This window comes from Staurois parvus, unplaced genomic scaffold, assembly GCF_062004578.1.
Source record: "Staurois parvus isolate SC_StPar_1 unplaced genomic scaffold, SC_StPar_1.0 ptg000218l, whole genome shotgun sequence".
Taxonomy (NCBI): Eukaryota; Metazoa; Chordata; class Amphibia; order Anura; family Ranidae; genus Staurois; species Staurois parvus.
Window position 1 is genome coordinate 176,044 of NW_028318014.1, and position 21,254 is coordinate 197,297.

The 21,254-nt window shown below is 42.0% G+C and overlaps 1 protein-coding gene across 7 annotated transcripts in view; it reads right to left on the reverse strand.

The window, feature by feature from the left end:
* Positions 1–21,254, reverse strand: part of PAM (peptidylglycine alpha-amidating monooxygenase) — a 248,266-nt gene that overhangs the window by 148,614 nt on the left and 78,398 nt on the right. For all 7 annotated transcript variants that reach the window (XM_089679111.1, XM_089679107.1, XM_089679108.1 and 4 more), the window contains exon 5: positions 6,013–6,100. In XM_089679111.1, coding sequence (XP_089535237.1) covers positions 6,013–6,100 — 88 coding nt within the window. The remainder of the gene's footprint in view (positions 1–6,012; positions 6,101–21,254) is intronic.

Here is a 21,254-nt window from a genome sequence, read left to right on the forward strand (position 1 = left end):
ATTGTGTAAAAAGGCTGTTTGATCCTGACTTCTTTGATCCTCCTGTTCTTCTACTGTCCCCAATCCATCTGCTGATAGTACAGAGCTCTAGGAGTCACTCTGCACATGCTCAGTTTAGGGTGTATTGCTAGAGAGTTTTTTTTTTCTTGTGAGAGTGCATGTGATCAGCACAGAGCCAATCAGCACTGTCCAAACAGAGGGCCAGGGGTCATGTGGCCTCATAGGACAGTCAGAGGAGAATGAAAACTCCTCCTACAAGATTAACCAGTGCTCAGCTGGACACTGAATGAAGTCATAAGACTGCTATATACTGCTGATGAGAAAAGGCATTTAGCAGTTTATATTTACTAAAATAACTGCATTTCCAAGTTCTGTGTACTGTGGGAGACCAGAGAGAGTGAATGCAGGGTCCTTAGTTTAGTAACACTTTTAACACCTTAGTATTTTCCCAGTAAGCCCCACAATTCAACATTTACTTTGATGTAAAGGCAATTACTCGCACAAGCACTTATGGAATACACTATAAAGGGCAAAAATCTAAAATATTGTTTCAGTCACTAACTAGTTTCACCGTTAACAGCAGTTATCAACCCATATGCCAAAATCCTTTCAGGTGTTCCAGTCATGATAGGAAACCATATATGGTGACCAAGTGAGAGCCAGAAAAAGCCATTAAAAAACCCACCAAAAACTTAACATTCAATACAGCGTTCCTTGCAATCATGTCCAGGCCATGCTCATCTTAAGAAGAAAAGGCTTTTGACAGTGTGCATGGAATTATAAGGCCAATCTTTTAGAGAGATTAGGTACTAGGGAATGCATGAAGGCTTAGATCCTCTGCCTAAGCAATGCTTTACACATAATAGCACACGGCAGGGATCCACTAACCCTGGGTAAACCTTCCAACATACACTGCATCTAAATAAAGCACACAGTACATAACACTTCATCTTTAGCTGATAATTGGGTTTTGTTTTATTATACAGCCTTTCATCCTTCCACAATTCCCACTGCAGGGAAGAGAAAGTTTTGCTTAAACGGTAACTCCACTTCCGTAGGAATAAAATAGCAAAATAAAAAATAAATTCTATAGCGTATACAACTGTTACACAAGTCATATTGTAATTGAACGTTATTAAAAATTACCTTTACCTTTTGTAGTGCTGTAATTTTCTGTAAAATGCAATGTAATATGGCTACCTGGAGGCTTTCTGTACACAGATTTGTACAAAACATCCCCCCCCAATCTAATTTCCTGCTTGTGTAATTGGCTCACTGATTTTCACAGAAGTCTGCACTAGGATCCAAGTCAGATTTTAAGTATCCCCTGCAACCAAAACGTTATTTCTGGTGAGATACTTCCAAAAGGAAATCATGTCTAAAGGGATAAAGACGCTGCAATTTTCCTCATTAGAGCCCTGCAGGTGCAGTAGCTGATTAATAATTATAAAATCACTCCCATACAGATTCACTCTGCACATGGACAAAATCCTTGTAATGTACATAGATCACCCAGAGGGAGATGTTTTTTTCTCAACAAAAAAGTGTAGTTACTCTTTAAGCTCTCTATCTTGGAAAAGTAAAAATCTTTACTTGGTTTACATCCTATCATTTCTGTATGCTTACGGTTCCCATCACAGATCCTTTTTGACCAGATCTTAAAAAGCGGAGGTTACTTATAGTTAAGAAAATCATGGTAACATCCAATGGTCTAAGGCAAACAAGCACTTAAGTGTACGGTTTTATTTTATGTGTTTACAACAGAACCTAAGTACTTATTAACCTTTGGGAAATTGTATTCGTAAAGGGATCATATCCAACAGATTCAGACCCTTTCCATTGAACACATGCTCCACATAATACATCTATTACTATGGTATTCTTCTGGCAACTTTTTCAGTAGACGAAAACATCATCCAAACCTGCCATACTGCAGGGCATTAGGTTTACATACAGTATTTTATAGAATACAACTCTTCTAAACTGGATACCTAAAAAAATACATATTGCTACCCCATATTTTCTACTGTATGTTATATATCAACTCTCAGTGCCACACCAGCTCTAGTTTTAAAAAAAAATTATTCAACACAAAATTTGTATTTACACCGTGTGCACAGTAAAGGCTTTAAAGATGAAAGAATAATGACATGGCCCCTTCCTCACCGGACTTAAACCCTATTGAGAACTTGTGGGTCCTTCTTAAAAACGGGAGATTTATAGTGAAGGAAAACAGTACTCCTCTCTGAACAGTGTATGGGAGGCTGTGGTTGCTGCTGCACAAAAAGTTGATAGTCAACAGATCAAGAAACCGACAGACTCCATGAATGGAAGGCTTATGACTGTTATTGAAAAGAAGGGTGGCTATATTGGTCACTGATTTTATTTTTATTTTATTAAATGTCAGAAATGTTTATTTGTAAATTTTGAGTTGTTTATTATTCTAACTTTAAGGCTCGGTTCACGCTGCCACGACTTGGGATCCGACTTGTGAGACCTCAAGTCGAATGACATGTGAAATCCCATGTTAGTCAATGAAAGCTGTCCTAATAAGCACTACTGAAGTCGCTCCAACTTTTTAAAAGGTTGCTTTACTACTTCAAGGTGACTTATATCCAACTTTTGCCCATAGACTTTAATGGAAGTCGCCTCCAAGTCAGATCCTCATTTATATTGATGTCATTTGGATCAGACACTTTTTTGACCAATTGGAAAATATCATTTTATTAAATTTTGTTTTATTTATTGAATTTCTAATGCAATCCTAATTTTCAGAACAAATGGAATTCGAATTCTGTGTAAAAAATGGCTGGTTGCTAAAAAGTGGGCTGATAAGCCGGCTGCCGTGTCCTTAACAATTGATCATTTATCAGCTGTTAGTGGGGAAACCACTGACAGTTGAATGTAAATAAAAGAATGCCGGCAAAAAAAAAAAAAGTGTGGGGGTCCCCCTAAAATCCATACCAGACCCTTATCTAAGCATACAGCCTGGCAGGTCAGGAAGGGGGGGGGGATGTGAGCTAGCCGAAACATATCAGGCCACATGCCCTCAACATGGGGAGGTGCTTTGGGGTAGGGTTCCCCTTTTCTCATCATCAGTTTTGTGACTTCTGAATCCAGCAGAGCATTGGGTAAAGCTTGTAGGAGGAGTTTTCTTTCTGCTCTAGGAGGATACAAAACCCCTGACCTGATTGGTGAGTGCTGATCACATGCACTCTCCCAAGAAAAAAAAAAAACCTCTCTAGCAATACACACTAAACTGAGCATGTGCAGAATGGATACAGTTCAGTCTGAATTATCAGGAGATAATTCAGTGGACAGTGGACATTTGAACAAGAGGAGGAGCAGAAAAGTCATGATAAAACGGCCTTTTTACACAATGCAGAGGATTAACCCCTTAGGTTCCATAGTGAGTATAACAAGCATGCTTTACTGCATACACAGACTGATTTTACTGTTGTGGGTTTAGCAACACTTTAAAAATGCAGGTTTTAGGATAATTAACATATTGGATTGACTGAGAGTACTGTAGTTGCTCGATAATGAAATTAATCCTCAAAAATACAACTTGCCTAAAAACTGTGCACACAACGTATGTGGGCTGGAAAAGGAAATCATTGTTGTTCCAACTAGAAGGCCTCATGCACACAGGACATTTTTACATCTGCTTCTAGGGGCATCTGGCTTTTTTTTTTTTTCCTTTAAACTCCCCAGCATGTTAGTCTATGTGTCCATGCCAACAAACGTTTAGGGGCATTTAGTTGCAGGAGAATTTAGAGGCAGGGGAAAAAACAAAAAACTAAAAACAGACAGTGAGGAGGCAATATGTTGCCTTCTTACCTCCTGTCAATGCCCTCTGAAAAACGATCCACTGTAGATCATTGTTCAGAGAGGTAGCAAGGATCCCCTATTTTTCCAAATAAGGCATTTACTAACTGCAAAGCCCAATCTGGCATGTGCCTTGATACCACTACAGAACGCATTTAGATAGCGTGCCTTTTATAGGCATCTAATCTTCTGGCTGCACTTGCTCTCCATCGGAAAAACATCCTCTCACACCTCAGTCCAAGCAAAATAGGGCTGTGATATTGGTACGACCTTCACCTTACACCACTGAAAGAAAACATTCTATTATAAACTTCTTAATCAATTGGTAATAAAAGGCAAGAATTTGGTTACAAATACCACAATCTATACCACACCTCCTTTCCAATTATAGTATGCAATCATTTTTTTTTCATACAATTAACGCTAAACTCCTTTACTAAAAAAACATTGAAAAATAAAAGTAAACCAAAAGAATCCAGCACCTTCAATAAAAACTTTGTTTGAATTGCTAAAAGGTCAGAGTTCTCTTTAGCAGAAATATGCAGGAACTTTATAAGTCCCTCTGGCTCAAGTGGATCTTCTATGAAGTTTTCCTTGACTACAAAGAAGATTACATCCTCAGACTCAGAAGTAACTGCTCTTGCCATGAATTGCAGTGGTTGACACACCCAGAGCAGTAGGCCATTCTGTTCTTTTCACACCAATTTTTACTCTTACTTTCTGTCCTATCTTCACACACACTTTTTTTCTTCTCTTCTTAACAATTTTACTTCTCTTCTCCCGACAACATCCATGTCTTCTCTCATAGCCTCATACCCACTAGACAGAATCCATGTCTTCTCTCATAGCCTCATACCCACTAGGCAACATCCATGTCTTCTCTCATAGCCTCATACCCACTAGACAGAATCCATGTCTTCTCTCATAGCCTCATACCCATTAGACAGCATCCATGTCTTCACTCATAGCCTCATACCCACTAGACAGCATCCATGTTGTCTCTCATAGCCTCATACCCATTAGACAGCATCCATGTCTTCACTCATAGCCTCATACCCACTAGACAGAATCCATGTCTTCTCTCATAGCCTCATACCCACTAGACAACATCCATGTCTTCTCTCATAGCCTCATACCCATTAGACAGCATCCATGTCTTCACTCATAGCCTCATACCCACTAGACAACATCCATATCTTCTCTCATAGCCTCATACCCACTAGACAACATCCATGTCTTCTCTCATAGCCTCATACCCACTAGACAACATCCATGTCTTCTCTCATAGCCTCATACCCACTAGACAACATCCATGTCTTCTCTCATAGCCTCATACCCACTAGACAACATCCATGTCTTCTCTCATAGCCTCATACCCACTAGACAACATCCATGTCTTCTCTCATAGCCTCATACCCACTAGACAACATCCATGTCTTCTCTCATAGTCTCATACCCACTAGACAACATCCATGTCTTCTCTCATAGTCTCATACCCACTAACCAACACCATGGCTTAGCTATGCTATTCTCCCTATTTTTATCTAAAGGCTACTACCTAGCTTGATCTTTTCCATCTGGGGTTCAACTGCATATGCATATTTCTGATGCTATGTGGGGTTAGCCAAGTCTGTGTATTAACACTTTTTTTTTTGGTCCAGGTCTTCCTGTTCATCATATCATGTGTAGAGACTTGTCTTTAGAGTACTCTTATTGAATCCTATAATTTCTCTTTTCTGTTTTACATTAAAGTGACATTAAAGTCTTGTTTGTTTGTTTTTAAATAAAAAAACATGTCATACTTACCTGCTCTGTGCAGTGATTGTGCACAGAGGAGCCCCGATCCTCTGTGCAGTGATTTTGCACAGAGGAGCCCCAATCCTCCTCTTCTTTCCTGGCCCTTCCCTCCTTCTGAGTGCCCCCAGAACAAGCAGCTTACCCTGGGGGCACCCAAGCAGATGCACGCCCGAGCTGCAGCTCGGCATGTCCATTCAAACACACAGCAGTAGCTCCCACTGCTGCCTTACCTAATCAGGAGTGAGAGTCCCCGGAGAGCCGAGGCTCTCGTAGACATCGTTGGATTGAGGGGGGGGGGGCGCTGCACACAGATGGTTTTTTATCTTCAGCCTTTAGAACCACTTTAAACATTCTAAATAAAAGAGTATAACATAAGGACAAACATACCAGTATTCTTCAGTAGAAGAGGGTGAACCACATCCAAACAGAAGCATGTGATGTGCAGTATCCATATTGGCATGAGGTTTGAAGTCAACTAAGAAAAAAAAATAACATATTAATTAAATCAGACTGACAAATTCAACTTTCATGTTCAACAAGAAATCTGAACACCAACATGATCGAAGCAGAACAGCAGTGTAAAAAGTATAAAGCATTAAAGCAGACCTTCACCCAAAACTGACACCCCCAGTTTCCCATTTCAAGCCCCTAACTCATTTCATTATCAAACTTTTTTTCTCTCAGGGAGTAGGAACTTTTATTTTGACAAGTACCCTCTCCCACAATTCTTCCCTAGGTGAGATGATGTTGGTTTGACTCTCTCATCCCTTACCCACAGCCTTCTGAGACATGTAAAATATTCCAGGAGGCTGCAGGACCAGTTTCACAGCAACCCACTATTTTGTGCATGCACAATGGGCAGATGGTTGTGAGACATCAGGAAGTCACAGCTGACGCTTATGTCCACAATGGTAGCAGTGGAGATCCAAAGCCTGTCGAAGAATCAGCTCTGGGGAAGATAGTGTTGGACTCCCGGGCTGCGAAATACCTGTTTGTTAAAAGTTAGCAGCTACAGTATTTGTAGCGGCTTCCTTTTCTTTTCTTAAACCCCAGGTAATGTCCCTTTATAGGAAGGATATTAGAAACATATCAGAAATCAAAATATACCTGTGTAGGACAAGGTCTACAATTATATAGTAAACATGCACCTTTAAGCCTGGGTTCACATGGGCGGTGCGGTATATCACGTGATTCACACAGGAACTGCACCGCATTCCTGTGCAAATCACATGCAATTTGTGTGCGGTGCGATTGGAGCCATACATTTTGTATGGCTCTATTCTCACCGCACCAAAAACATACAGGACCCTTTTTTGGGTCCACACTAGAATTGGATCGCATAGCTATTCACACCTATGCCATCTGATTCTGCACATCGCACTGCGTTTTCCGGACCACTTTTGGGATGTTGTTAACTTAACAAACAAACCCACAGCAGTTCGCATTAACAGGGTGAGATTCTGATGCGGTGTGGAATTGGCACTGAAAACGCTGCAAATTCCACATCAGTGTGAACAGGTAAAGTGGCTGTAAAGGCTAAAGGTCTTTTTTAGCCTTCAAGCATTCACCTTCAGTGTTCAGGTGCCCCCTAACCCCCATACCCCCTATACTCACCAGAGCCCGTCATGATCCAGTGCTCTGCACAAGAGCACCAGCTCTCCTGATTCTCTCCCTCCTCATTGGCTGAGACACAGCAGAGTGAGCCACTGGCACAATCACAGCCAGTGTGGAGGGAGTGGGGCCGAGCCGCGCTCAGTGTGTCTAATAGGCACACAGAGGAGGCTTGTAAACTAGCATGCACAAGTGCCCCCAGAACAAGTAGCTTGCTTTGAGGGCACTCGGGAAGGGGGGAGGGGAGAGGGGCCAGGAGCTCCAGCGGGGAACCCGAGAAGAGGAAGATCAGGGCTTTTCTGCGCAAAACCATTGCTCTTATGTAGATTTTGTAATTACAGATTTGCATGGGGAAGCCATATTTTGCACTACATATACAGAATGGTATTGTACTTTACTTTTCATTTCTGAATCTGCAGAGACTGGTTAACGGATTTTACCTCATTATTTGAGCTACAGACTGTACTGTTTGGCATGCACAAAAGAAGAATCTTCTAATCTGTAGTAGTTAACAGTAGTTATGTATATAGTACAGAGGCTATATATTAAAGATGGCAGTTTTCTTTTACAGGAGGTATACATTTTTAAAGACCCCCTTATATTATATTTAATACTTCACATAGTGGATAAACTCTTGTATGTCATTAATCTTTCTGATCCCACCTTACGGAGAATGGGCACATTTTGGCTCATGGAGGCCAGCAGCATACTCCCCAAGACTAATGTCTGAAGCGATGTAACACAGTATGCCCATACATCTGCATACTAAGAACCAACATGTCCTCTTCACCTATCTATTTATTAATAACCTGCGTGCATGTTGTCGACCAGCAACACACCTGACCAATCAGTGGAGAGTGTTCAGACTGGCAAAAGGTAGCCAGCTATCATGGTTACAATCCTATTCCTGGTGCAGCTCGATCTGAACATTAGATCAATAGCCTATTTCTTATTGATAGATAAATTTGGGGCTGGCATACTATTTCTTGACTTTGTGCCATCTTACTCAATAATAACGTAATGCATTGTGGTTCATGCTGCTCAAATGGTGGAGATCCACAACTGCCTAATATCTACTGCACATGCTAGATGGTACAGTTGTTGCAAAATGCAAACTCTTTTCAGAGGAAATATATAATGACGCGAACATTCAAGATTGCAAATGGAATTGCAGAAAATTTATGTAACAGCTGCAAGAATCTAACATTTTGGTTGACCTAATGTTGCTCTCTACCAAATACAAGGTACATGGTCAATGTGGTCATGCATGCAGCTTTTATTATGGTCTGCGGGATAGTCCCATGGACCAGCTACAATCTGTGAGTGGCCAAATTGATCCATACAAGCTTGTTCAAGGGCCCTGATCTGCTTAGGCATACCCAAAGTGATTAATACATTTCTAACTTAGTTGTAAAGGTACAATGTAACATAGCCTTTTCCATGATTTAAGCTGCCCATGCTAATTTTTTCGTTCATCCAACGGGATTCAAGATGTCTTGGCATGGGGGATGGAATTCCTCCATCCAACTAGTTAGTGTAGATGGAGGAATTCCAGCAACCATGCCAAGACTATGTATTCTGACAGCAGGATCTACTGGCTACCACATAGACTGACTACATTTCTTTATTTCTACAAAGATAAAATCACATAAAACAATCAGACTATTTGGTTCAATTGATATGATATAGATGATATACAAAAGTATAGGATACTTCCTTATCTACCCTGAAACACCTACTGCTCAGCTACTCCTATTACAGGATAACCATCATAGATGATAAAGGGAAATTACAACCATATAAAGTAGAAATAGCAGGTGGCATATCCTCCGTCAACAGAAACAAATTCATGCAGGGATGCAGCAGAAATGGGTAAACGCAACATATTTTCTAGATCTGACAATCTGCTTCATAAGGAGATGTACAGAGGCGTATACATCATAGAGCACATGCTTAGATCACGCTGTGAACAAGAAAGCAAATAACTTATATTTGGGATACCCCAAGGGAAATAGGATTGATAGAGCACCAGTAAACAAGTACTATTCCCAGTGGTCTGGTGGCCCCTTTAAACATGCATAGCAAAATTAGCCATTGCACAAAGAAGGGAACCCTAAAACCCCATCTTCAGTTCCAGGAGGCCTCCTCACACTGGCCAAACATTTAATGTCTGCTTGAAGAAAGATTCCTAGTGTTTGCTTTATTGCAATTTAACATTTGTTTTTAAAGTGTCATCAAAGCTTTGCTAATAGAAATCTTGATTTTAATGGTAGCTATGGCCATTTTATATGCGTACAGAGAAATAAAATCTTACAGGATGTGAACACGACTCCCTCCTAACAAGTAACACCACTGCAATGTTAGTAAAGCACTGAGTTCAATTGAAGGGTATGGAACGTGAGGAAAGAATATTTGTCATTATGTAGAAGAGACGAAAATGAGTAGTTCTGCTGCTTCTTTGAAGTGAGAGGAGTGCCATGCAGATTGCAAAATCATTATTTTACTACCCTCTGGTCACCGAACGGTATAATTACATGATCTAGACCGCGATGTGTGATTTTATAGAGACCTGAGCAACAACAGTAATGGAAAACAACCAACCACTAGGGAGGAAAACTCAGCTCATCCATTTTATTTACTTTCACTGTTCATCTTGTTAAAAGAATGGCATTTACCCATCACTAACTTAACATTATTTACTGACAAGAACAAATACTGAAGCTCTGTAGGTTACGTTCCCTTTCCAGAACCTGCTAAAAGTATATCTGAAGGCTTTTCTTTTTAGTTTTGTGTAGAGTAGTTTTTTCTTTTTTTTTTTTTTCAGTCTGAGTACCACCTTCCCCATTTGTAATGGAAACAAAAATGAGAAACGGGAGAAGTGTTCTCTGTAGTCCAATAGGACAGTACTAAGGGAGGGTGACAACACTACTTGGGATAACAGTGCTGCATAGGTAGCGATGAATATAGAAGCTCACTGGATTAAAGTGGTCGTAAAGGCTCAAGGTTTTTTACTTTCATGCATTCTATGATACTTACCTGAGCCCCATCGCGATCCAGCGATGTGCACAAGAGCCTCGGCTCTCCGGGATGCTCTTTCCTCATTGACTGAGACAGCAACAGGAGCCATTGGCTCACAGAGTCGGCCCAAGCTGGGCAAAGATCCCAACTATATGGTCGAGATCCACCCAGAAGTCTTTACCAGCAGCTGGATCAGCCTCTCAGACTGAGCCACTGTACCTGCGCCTCCACAGCTCGGTGCACCACTGAAAACTGGAGTGGAAGAGCAGAGAGCCGGAGACTGACAATCACAGCTCTCTGCTCAGAGTGGATGGGAGAACTGAGTGATCAGCGGTGTTTGATCGCTCAGTTCTCAGAGCAGAGCCGGCGAGGGACAGTTGCAGCATTAGATCGATGTTGTACCCACATAGAGGAGTAAAACATTTTTTTTTCAATAAACCCATACTTTAAAAAGCCTGTTTAATCTGTAGGTTCAGGTGAATTACTTAACCTATCCTTTGGTTCAGCAGGCTCCAGCCCTGCTCTCTTCTACCCAAAATTCCTGGCTGTAGGCAGTCCCTCAGCATCATCAAATACAGTATTAAACTAATAGCTCTGCACTGCCTTAGAGAGGCATAAAACATACACTCACCAGCCTCTTTATTGGGTACTCCTGTTAAATTGCTTGGTAACACAAATAGCTAATCAGCTAATCAACGGTAGCAACTCAATGCATTTAGGCATCTAGACGTAGTGAAGATGAATTGCTGAAATTTAAACCGAGCATCAGAATGGGGAAGAAAGGGGATTTAAATGAAACTGAATGTGGCATGGTTGTCGGTGCCATATGGGCTGGTGTTTCAAAAACTGCTGATCTACTGGGATTTTCACGCACAACCATCTCTAGATTTTACAGATAATGGTCCAAAAAAGAGAAAATATCCAGTAAGCGGCAGTTGTTTGGACGAAAATGCCTTGTTGGTGACAGAGGAGAATGGGCAGGCTGGTTCAAGATGATAGAAAGGCAACAGTAACTCAAATAATCACTCATTACAACCAAGGTATACAGAATACCATCTCTGGTATTGGAACACATTGAAGCTTGAAGCAGATGGGCTACAGCAGCAGAGGACCACACCAGGTGTCACTCCTGTCATCTAAGAAGAAGAAACAGAGGCTACAATTTTACACAGGCTCACCAAAGTTGGACAATAGAAGACTGGAAAAACGTTGCCTGGTCTTATGAGTCTCGATTTCAGCAGCGATATTCAGATGGTAGGGTCTAAATTTGGCGTAAACAACATGAAAGCATGGATCCATCCAGCCTTGTATCAACAGTTCAGGCTGGTGGTGGTGTAATGGTGTGGGGGGATATATTCTTGGCACTCTTTGGGCACTTTAGTACCAATTGAGCATTGTTTAAATACCATGGCCTACCTGAGTATTGTTGCTGACCATGTCCCTCCCTTTATGACTACAGTGTACCTCCAGCAGGATAATGCACTGTGCCACAAAGCTCAAATTATCTCAAACTGGTTTCTTGAACATAAGTAGTTCACTGTATTCCAATGGCCTCCACAGTCACCAGATCTCAATCCAATAGAGCACCTTTGGGATGTGGTGGAATGGGAGAGTCACATCATTGATGTACAGCTGACAAATCTGCAGCAACTGCATGATGCTATTATGTCAATATGGACCAAAACTTTCAGGAATGTTTCCAACACCTTTGTTGAATCTACGCCACGAAGAATTAAGGCAATTCTGAAAGCAAAAGGGGGTCCAACCTGGTAGTAGCAAGGTGTACCCAATAAAGTGGCCGGTGAGTGTATGTATATCAGTTTTATAGGTGCAAAAAAATACCTCTTGATCTTGTCAAATTCCGATCTATCCTGTGTTCTCTGCAAAGAGTCGATTCTTACCTAGAGCAACAAGCTAACTTGACAATGGGAGTGGCTTAGTAGTTTACCAAAAGGCATTGGGTGGAGCTGACAATATTAAAATAGAAAAATACTCTGTGGTCAGCACACAATAGGAAATAAGGAGCAAACTTACCTGCAATGAACTATGTTCCACATTGTGCAGGCAGCTGGATCCTGGAGAAATCTTCCATGCATGGATGCCCTGTCCTCTTCCTGCTGCTGAACCTCTGGAACTGTGGGGGTTAACAACTTGGGGTCTACTGTGAAGCTGCTAAAATAAAGTTCCTGATGAAGACCTGCCACCTTCTCCTTCCATTGAGAAACATTTTTTTATTGAGTTACAGGCAGTGAAAGCAAGCTCTGAATGGAGGGGAGTCTGATGAGTCACAGGGTTCTTTCTCCATTCACAGATGATGTTACAGGCATGAAAGCAATGAAAGAGCATTTCTCAATGAATGCAGAAGGGGGCATTTCCATGTCAGGATATTCTTCACAGCATCTTCACAGAAGACTCAAATCCCCATGCGGCAAAAGTTAAACAGCAGGAAGAGGACAGGGCATCCCTGCACAGATGATTTTTAGAAGATTCATCTGCCTGCACAAGTTGGTACATCCTTTAAAGGCTGTTAGCTCAATAAAGCTGTAGATAATGTTTTTCATGGCTAAATATCAGCTTCAAGTAAATGTCCAGCCAAACCCTTTTTCTTCATTTTGCATAGAGCGAAAAAAGGGTTATAACCTCTGTTGCGTTTATGCTGCTGTACAGGGCTCTGTTAGATAGATTCAAACTCATGACCAGTCCTGCTGACAATGTTTTACCAGACAGGAAGGAGAAAAACTCTCCAAAACAACTGCCTATCTGTTGAAACTGTCCTCAGTAGAACAGGCAGTGAGGGTAAATCTCTCAAATAGAGCCAAGTACAACAGTAAATACTCAGCAGGAATTCTAATCCATCCCACTTTATGCAAAACTAGACAAAACAATTTGGCTTGCCATACACCAACATACATGTAAATGACCAAATTATGCTACACAGAAACAAGCAAGACAGGGACAGGTCTCAGCTGAAGGAAGGGCTTTATAATGGAACTTGTAGAATCAAAAGGGCCCTTTTACCATTTTGAAATGCAAACATTTACAGACACTCCTATGGGCCTACAGAAGCAATATATCAATCGGTAGCGATAGAGCCTGTTATTACCACATTAAATAGTAAGCATTTTACATATTAGGATATACTGATGGGAATATCTGCATCTGTAAGATTGTAGATCCTTCATGTACACTTCAATCCTAAATATTTTACCACCAGTAATTCCCAGCAAAGAAGCACTTCAAAAGAACAAAGTGTACTACGCTATTTAAAGGTCTATTGATGGAGTACACAGACAATAGTCCCAGTGGAGGACCAGTACACCAGCTGCTTCCATAAACACAATAGAAACCTAAACATGGATCCATTGCTATTCTTAGCAAAGGAAATCAGCAAACAAATACACAACACCAACCAATATTGTGTTCAAAATTTTATTTTAAAAACACAATAAACAAAGTCACAGTGTGGCCAGCCATTCCAGCATTCAGCAAATGTTCTTTCCATTAACACACTCGGCACAACTAGGTGTACTCTAAAGTCTACGGGGAGTGCGACTTAACATCCCCTTATAAAAAAATAACAAATAGTCAAATAATCAAACCAAACTAAACTAATTGTTCATGCCTTTAAAGTAGTAATAAACCCTCAGCATTTTTTAATTTAACCCCTTGGTGACGGTGCCTCCCAGCCCTTTAAGGGGTTTGTGACGCCAGGAGGTGGGGGCAGGGTTTAGGGTCATGTGACTCCCATGATTGGCTGTCATGGCGGTCACATATTCAGAAAGCTGCCGACAGCAAGTAGTGATCAGAACCTTTACCGATGCACCTGTAAATGTACCAGGAGAGTGCAGGGTGCGCGCTCTCAGCACATGTATTGTTTACATTGGGTACGCAAATATGCAGCCCCTCGGCGCCGAGGCCCAGCCTCCAAGAGGCCGCATATTTGCGTACGCTTGGTGCCAAGGAGTTAACACACTGGGCACAATAAAATAAACATTCCCCAGTAAACTGTTAAAATTCTTACCCCAGCACTTGCAGTTTACAACTTTCAGGGCCTGTCCACAACCCTATTGCACAGGAATGCATGTGCATTTTAACTGCCCATTCATTTGAATGGGCTGCAGAATGCACCAGACCACACAAAGTAGAGCTTGCACTACTTTTAAAAATGCACTGCGCAAAATTGCATAGTACTACATGCGACTTGGTACCCAGAAACACTCTGTTTGCAATCTGCATCTAGAGTGCCATGAACCATATATTGGCACCCGCATGCAGACAGCAAGGGCAGTGCGTCTGAACACAGTGCTGGAATCGCGCACGGAACGTGCCTTTACTGCACTGCATTCTGGTGTGAACTGGAACTCAGTTGGCTCCTGCTCTCTCACTGCTGCTTCCCTTAACTTCCAGCCTTCAAAGGAAAGAATTAACAGGGGACAGTGCAGGCTCCAGTCTGTTATATTGAGAAGGGGGGGGAAGAAGCAGGGGCCTTGCAATCCAAGACTATGGGGCTATGTGTTTCTATTGATGCACACAGTGTAAAGAGACACAACTCTAGTCCCTACATGCAAGGGTGGCTCCATAGGACGCTACAGGAGAAAGGAGCCACCCTGAAGCAGGAAACCTGGGAAAGTGGTCATTGCACCAGCTTAAACTAGAACATAGGCAAAGATTAAATTGTAAAGAAGCTGCATAATCCATAAGTGATAAAATCAGATGCTGAAAGTGCTTAAGAAACTGAGGGTTTTGATCAATTGAACAAAGTGGAAATAAATCGGCCTGACTGTCCGAAATGTAATCATGTCTATAGGTACCATGACACGGTAACCTGACCAATACTGCACACTCCTAATCTCTGACTGGTATTAAGCAAATTGGAAATGTTTTGAAATAGTGAAACATTAAAGCCCCATTCACCTTGTGCAGAACGACTGATCTCGTCTCTGCTCCCTCTAGTAGTTTTCTGCTGGCAGCCTATAGTGGGTGGAGTCTGCTGGGTCCCTCCCACAGTTCTGCTCTGCACAGGCTATGTACTGCACAATGATGATGTCACTGCTACTTTTACAAGGTAATAAAACAGGATTTTTTTTGTTACTCACTGTAAAATCCCTTTCTCTGAGCTCATCCACAGACACAGTTCTTCTGTGTTTGACCATAGGGTTATATCGCCACCTACAGGAGTAGGACCCTAGGCAGAAAAAGAACACAGCACCACCTATGGGCAGTCCTAGTTGCTATAAACCCCCTCTCTGCTATAGGCAAACCAGTTAGTCACAAAGCAGTGTAAAAAAAACAGAAAAACTCAAGAAAAGGGTGGGTGCTGTGTCTGTCAATGAACTCAGAGAAAGGGATTTTCAAACATGCCAACCACTCTCACAAGCTCCTCCCAGGGGAAACAGCAGCCCATAAACTTTGCTGCCAAAAACAAGCACCAGAGATGCGAACACAGCAACTTAGTGAAAGTGTGCACAGATGACCAGGCAGTCTCCTGATAAACTGAAGACACAGATGCCTGATACCAGCATGTCCAGGAGGCACCAATCACCCTGGAGCAGTGTGCCATGAAGGGCAAGGGCAGAGCCCAATCCCCAAAAGACAGAAACTCAAATAACCATCTGCAGGGATCTGCAGCTTAACCTCTTCTGGGTCACACACACAGGAAAGGCAGAACAAATACTTCAACCCGCTATAAACCCGACTCCACCCGCAGAAGGAAGGAGGGACACTGACAGAGAAACCACTATGACAGGGTAAGGCCACCAATGATCCACACCCCATGCATGGGAGTGAAGGCAACCCCCTGAGATAGCATATATAAGGGAATACCCAAAACACAAGCAAAGGAGGCTTCCGAAGGACCAAAGAAACCAATGACAATGGTGAACACACAGAAGGAGCCACATGGCTAACCCTTTGGTGAAGGTACAAATCCAAGGTGAGCAAGTCCAAAGGTCATAAAAGGAAGAGCGCCAGGGCGGAAACCTGTTCCTTAATAGTAAAAAAAAAGGCAGTCCTTGTGCAATACCTGTTGGAAAAGCCCAAAACTCATGCCACCGAGAAGTGGAGTGGATGAACACTCAAAGCCGTGTTCCAGACGATACAAACATTCCAGGTGGGCTGACAAATTTCCCGACATAAAGACCTCACGCAGGCAACATACCCGGGATCTCCAAATGCGACAACCCTCTGACCTGCAGAACCAGGCTTCCAATAGCCATGCTGTCAAAGTCAAAGATGGCAAGCATGGTGGAGGACTAGTAGTTTGTACTGGAGATCCTCCCTGAAGGGGCAAACGCCAGGGGGGCATCAGCGACCAGCTAGCCACCAAACTGACTGGAATCCATTTGACCTCCTTCATGCACAGCCGAAGAGGAACGTTCCGTTAGATGATACTGGTTTGCCTATAGCAAAGAGGGGGTTTATACCAGCTACTACTGCCTATAGGTGGTGCGGTGTTCTTTTTTTGACTAATGTCCTACTCCTGTAGGTGGTGCTATAACCTTATGGTCAAGCATAGAAGAACTGTGCCCATAAATGAACTTAAGGAAAAACTGGGTTTGCAAAGCACAGCTTTAAAGGAGTCCCTACTGAAGTAAAAAAGGAGCAGTTATATCCAGCTGGGATCAGCAAGAAATGAGACTGCAGTTTACAGCCCTTAGTTTTCATGTTAGGATTGAAGTGCTAGGATATAATTCTACACAAAATCTGACCCCACTGCTCTACACAAGACAATTAAATACCCAAACTGGGATGATGGAGGAAAACTTTAAGCTAAATGCAGTGGTCAGTGTTTGTACTATAATTTGTCTGTAAGTAAAAAACAGCCATTTGGGACAAACGGCATTGATATAGGCAGTAAAATCTGAGGATCCAGCTTAGACCAGTCATGCACTGCGGCACAGAGATTCTACAAATGAAGCCCAAACCAGCAATGGTAATAAATTCAATTTCATTTTATTGAGACTTTCAGTCACACAGCACCCAGACTAATAAACAGCAAGGCATAAAAAGCCGTCAGAAAATCGAGAAGATCCCCATTACTGGAATACAAATTACATACTCTCTGTACCCAAAAATATGGCTTAAAGAGTACTCCTATAAAACTAAACATAGTATACATCAAATGGCTTATGAGGATTGTAAATTCTGCGTCAGACCTTTGTGTATTGCTGTACTTGTAGGGCAAATATGGTGCGCTATATCATTTTCTCTAAAATCAAGTTCTATAAAGTCAGAAATTAATATTTTATATTTACATTGCCTGGTGTTCTTTGCTTCTAACAAACAACTATACAGCTTTTCACCTCAAATTCCTGACCAGTTTTGGTCATGTAAAGGACACATGGAACAGAATCTGGAGCAGTTCTGCATGGGAACCAATCAGTGTCTAACTTTTGTTTTCAGAGTTTAACCACTTGCCGACAGGCCAACAGGGCTCATTTACACTTGCTTCGACTTCACACATTAAAGCATCTAACACTTCAACATGCTTTTTTCGATGCTTCGGTGATGATTTGATGCTTCAATGACACTTGGCAGATGCCCTGTGTGTGCTGATTTTCTATTTGTTTTAAAGGGGTCTAGTAGAACGCCAGCTCAGTATTACCCCCACTCAGCAGTTTCCTTGTTCAGCATTGGTACCTTCGTCCAGCAGATCCCCAGCTAATTAGTACCCCCAGCTCTGTTGATGCCCCACTCAGCAGTACCCCCAGCTCTGCTGATCCCCTGCTCAGTAGTAACCCCCAGTTCTGCTGATCCCCCACTCAGTAGTAACCTCCAGCTCTGCTGATTCCTCCGCTTGGTAGCAATCCACCAGGTCTGCTGATCCCTCGCTCAGTAGTACCCCCCTGCTCTGCTAATCCCCAACTCAGTAGTAACCCCCAGCTCTGCTGATCCTCCTCTCTCTCTGGTTTTAAGCTCACTTCCCGCTACATTGCTCCCAAGCGGAGCACCACATGTGACATTTCTAGTTTCTCCAGCTCTGGTCTGCCAGCTCTGCTGATCCTTCGCCGCTCAGTCTTCTCTCTCCAGTCCCCGCTGACCTTTCACTATAGCATTTCCATGTTGTACACCACATGTGCCATCTGCTGTTGGAAAGATTTGCCCTCATAACCATGCCGTTGAACACCCTCACCAGATCTAGGAATACAATACTTTTCCAATCTATCTAAAACAAAAGTTAACTTTGGCCTGAAATGATCTGCTATTTTCACTTATACATAAAACACAGATTGAGTCATGCAGGAACATCCATACAGGCATGGCCCAGAGCCACTGGATGGGCTGAAATGACTGGAGACTATTTCAGAAAGGACTGGAGACTATTTCAGAAAGGACATACAGCAGTATGTTTTCTAGAATAAAGTCTTCCTGTGTTCCCCCTCATCCATGGGCTCTAAATGTGTTCATATACTGTATATTGAACTTTCAGTTTGGAAAGTCCACTTCCTGAACATGAGGAGGTCCCATGCAAGTCCCCGAGCAGCAGCATATACATTTGTATGTGATCTGGATTTACTATTTTTACATTTGAATATGTTACATAAAATTAAAAACGGCTTAAAGCGGAACTAATCCCTCCTATCCTTATCAGCCAAGGAAGCTGCCTCTGTTTGATCTGCAAACTGCCATGATGCTGAATGTGTGATCAGTTATGACACCAACTATTTGATGATTTGACAGTTTGGTTGAAAGCAGAAGCAAATGTGACAGCATTTCCGGCATGCCTGGAATGTAAGGGCTCATTCACACCATGTGCAGAGACATCAGTTTTTCTGCATGCGTTCTGCAAGGCCACCACAAAATCAATTGTTCTCAATGTGACCTGTTCACACCACAACATTAGTATCACAAGCAGATTGAAGAGTGCATGAAAACTGATGTAAACTGATGTCTCTGCAAGTGAAAATCAGTTTCCATCAGTTTTTCTACATGTATGGTGTGAACGAGGCCCAACTGGTTTTTTTTTTGTTTATTTAATCCATTCAATTATTTTATTTTTATTTTATTTAAATCAATGTGTTTAGTTCTTGTTTACCCTTGCTTTTATAATTTATCTGAACTCTGGGATAATCAAATATTGTCTGAATACAAGACTCATGTGTATTCTTACTTCAATCTTAGTGTGCTTTGTGCATTTCTTCCAGATCTGTGCAGTAATCCAGTGTGAAACTTCTCCTCTGTCAAGACTGCCCACTGCTGCTCTCCCTCCTTGTGCAGGACGACTGGTCTTGTCTCCGCCCCTCCTGTGGTTTTCTGCAGACAGCCTGTAGTGAGTGGAGCTGCTAGGCCCCTTCCCACAGCTCTGCATAGCACAGTGATGATGTCACTATTACTTTTACAAGGTAACATCTGCATTTGGTGCACACAAAATGTATTTGTATGTTTTGTGCTTATTGAGGAGAATATCTAAATGATTTATTTGCCTGCAGTTCAGCTTTCCATTACAGTATGCTGGCACCTCTACAATATATTGTTTATTGGTCTCAGGCAGTACATAAAACACATTTTTCTCTACAGTAAAGAGCTGATAAACATTTATAATAAAATAATGACGACGGCACTGTAAAATGACATTAGCAGCAGCAGCAATCTGATTGGCCTTTCTGCTGCATACGTAAGTGACAGTGTGACACACTGCAGACTCAATCAGTCACCATGGAGAGCAACAGACATTTGTTTACTGGCCAGTCATGTGAGTGAAAGCGATGGCTGAAGATGACAGTTACATTTCTTGGCTGAGTGGCCAGCTGTCAGGCTCAATCCTTCTGAATGTCTCTAAGACACCCTCCAGCTATTAATATTTCCAGCAAAAATAAATATATATATATATATATCATGCGTGCAAAACTATTCTGTTGCCTCCGTAGGCGATATACCAGCAAAGTAAATAAAATGCAGGTTGATAATGCATACTGAAGCTCCTCACACTGTATAATCACAACTCAGAGGTTGAGGAAATGTGAGATCCCTCAATTCCCGCAGTGACAGAATATATCCCTCTAAGGCAGCACAACACAACAATGCCTGGGATGATTCAGGCATACATTCTATGGCAATAGGATTGACATTACGTATATTACATGTACTGGCTAACTAAGGAGAAAAAGGTGAATATCAAGACTAGAATCCTGATATATTATTTAGGTCACCCAGAGATTGCTTTCTGACAAGAAAGATAAAAAAGACACACATCAATGCAGAACAGTGTAAAGTACTGGAATTTGACTTGGTGTCAGCCTCCTGCAAGCCCTGTACAGCATAGCTCAGATTGGACATAGGAGAAACCACACAAGCAGCTAATCAAGATGTCCTGTACTGCTCCTCTGTTAAAAAGACACTTGCTGACAGGAGAAGAGTGCAAAGTGACAGATGAGCAGAGCAGTCTGCTGCTTCTCTCTTTAGGCCTCATTCACACAGGTACTCTGACCTTACATCGTTACATTATATCTAAACCCTCACCGTGTAAAACAACCCATTCTTTTTAAAACAGAAATTAAAGGCAAAATATTTGAGTATAGATATAAAAAAAATTATAAATACTTTTTTTTCCCCCTTTTTTTTTTTATAAGTGATCGCATATGCAGCTGAGAATAGAGGGTAAGAGCTAGGGGAGGAGAAACAGCAGAACACTGATCTTCCAGTGAAAGGCTGTGCAGGGAGAAAGGCGTTTCAGCAGTCTGATCACTGGAGGAGAGCAGGCTGAGTTCTCGGCACAGCTAGAAAACTGAGTTTACATATTATTTAATGAGCCCTTTGTTTATGCGTCTGGAGTTCCCTGGAACGGTGTAGAGACAACCTACATTACTCTATGAGGACACAGCCATGTGCACTAATTTGACAGATGTGCAGGGGCGGCCATGTGTTTGGTCCTCACACCTGCACTTGGATGCCAGTCAAATTAAGCCATGCAGCGGTGTCCATACAGAACACTTCTGCCCTGACTGCCAGGACTGTGCTGTGTGCCAGAGCTGTGGAACCTGGAGCAACAGAAATGCAAATCC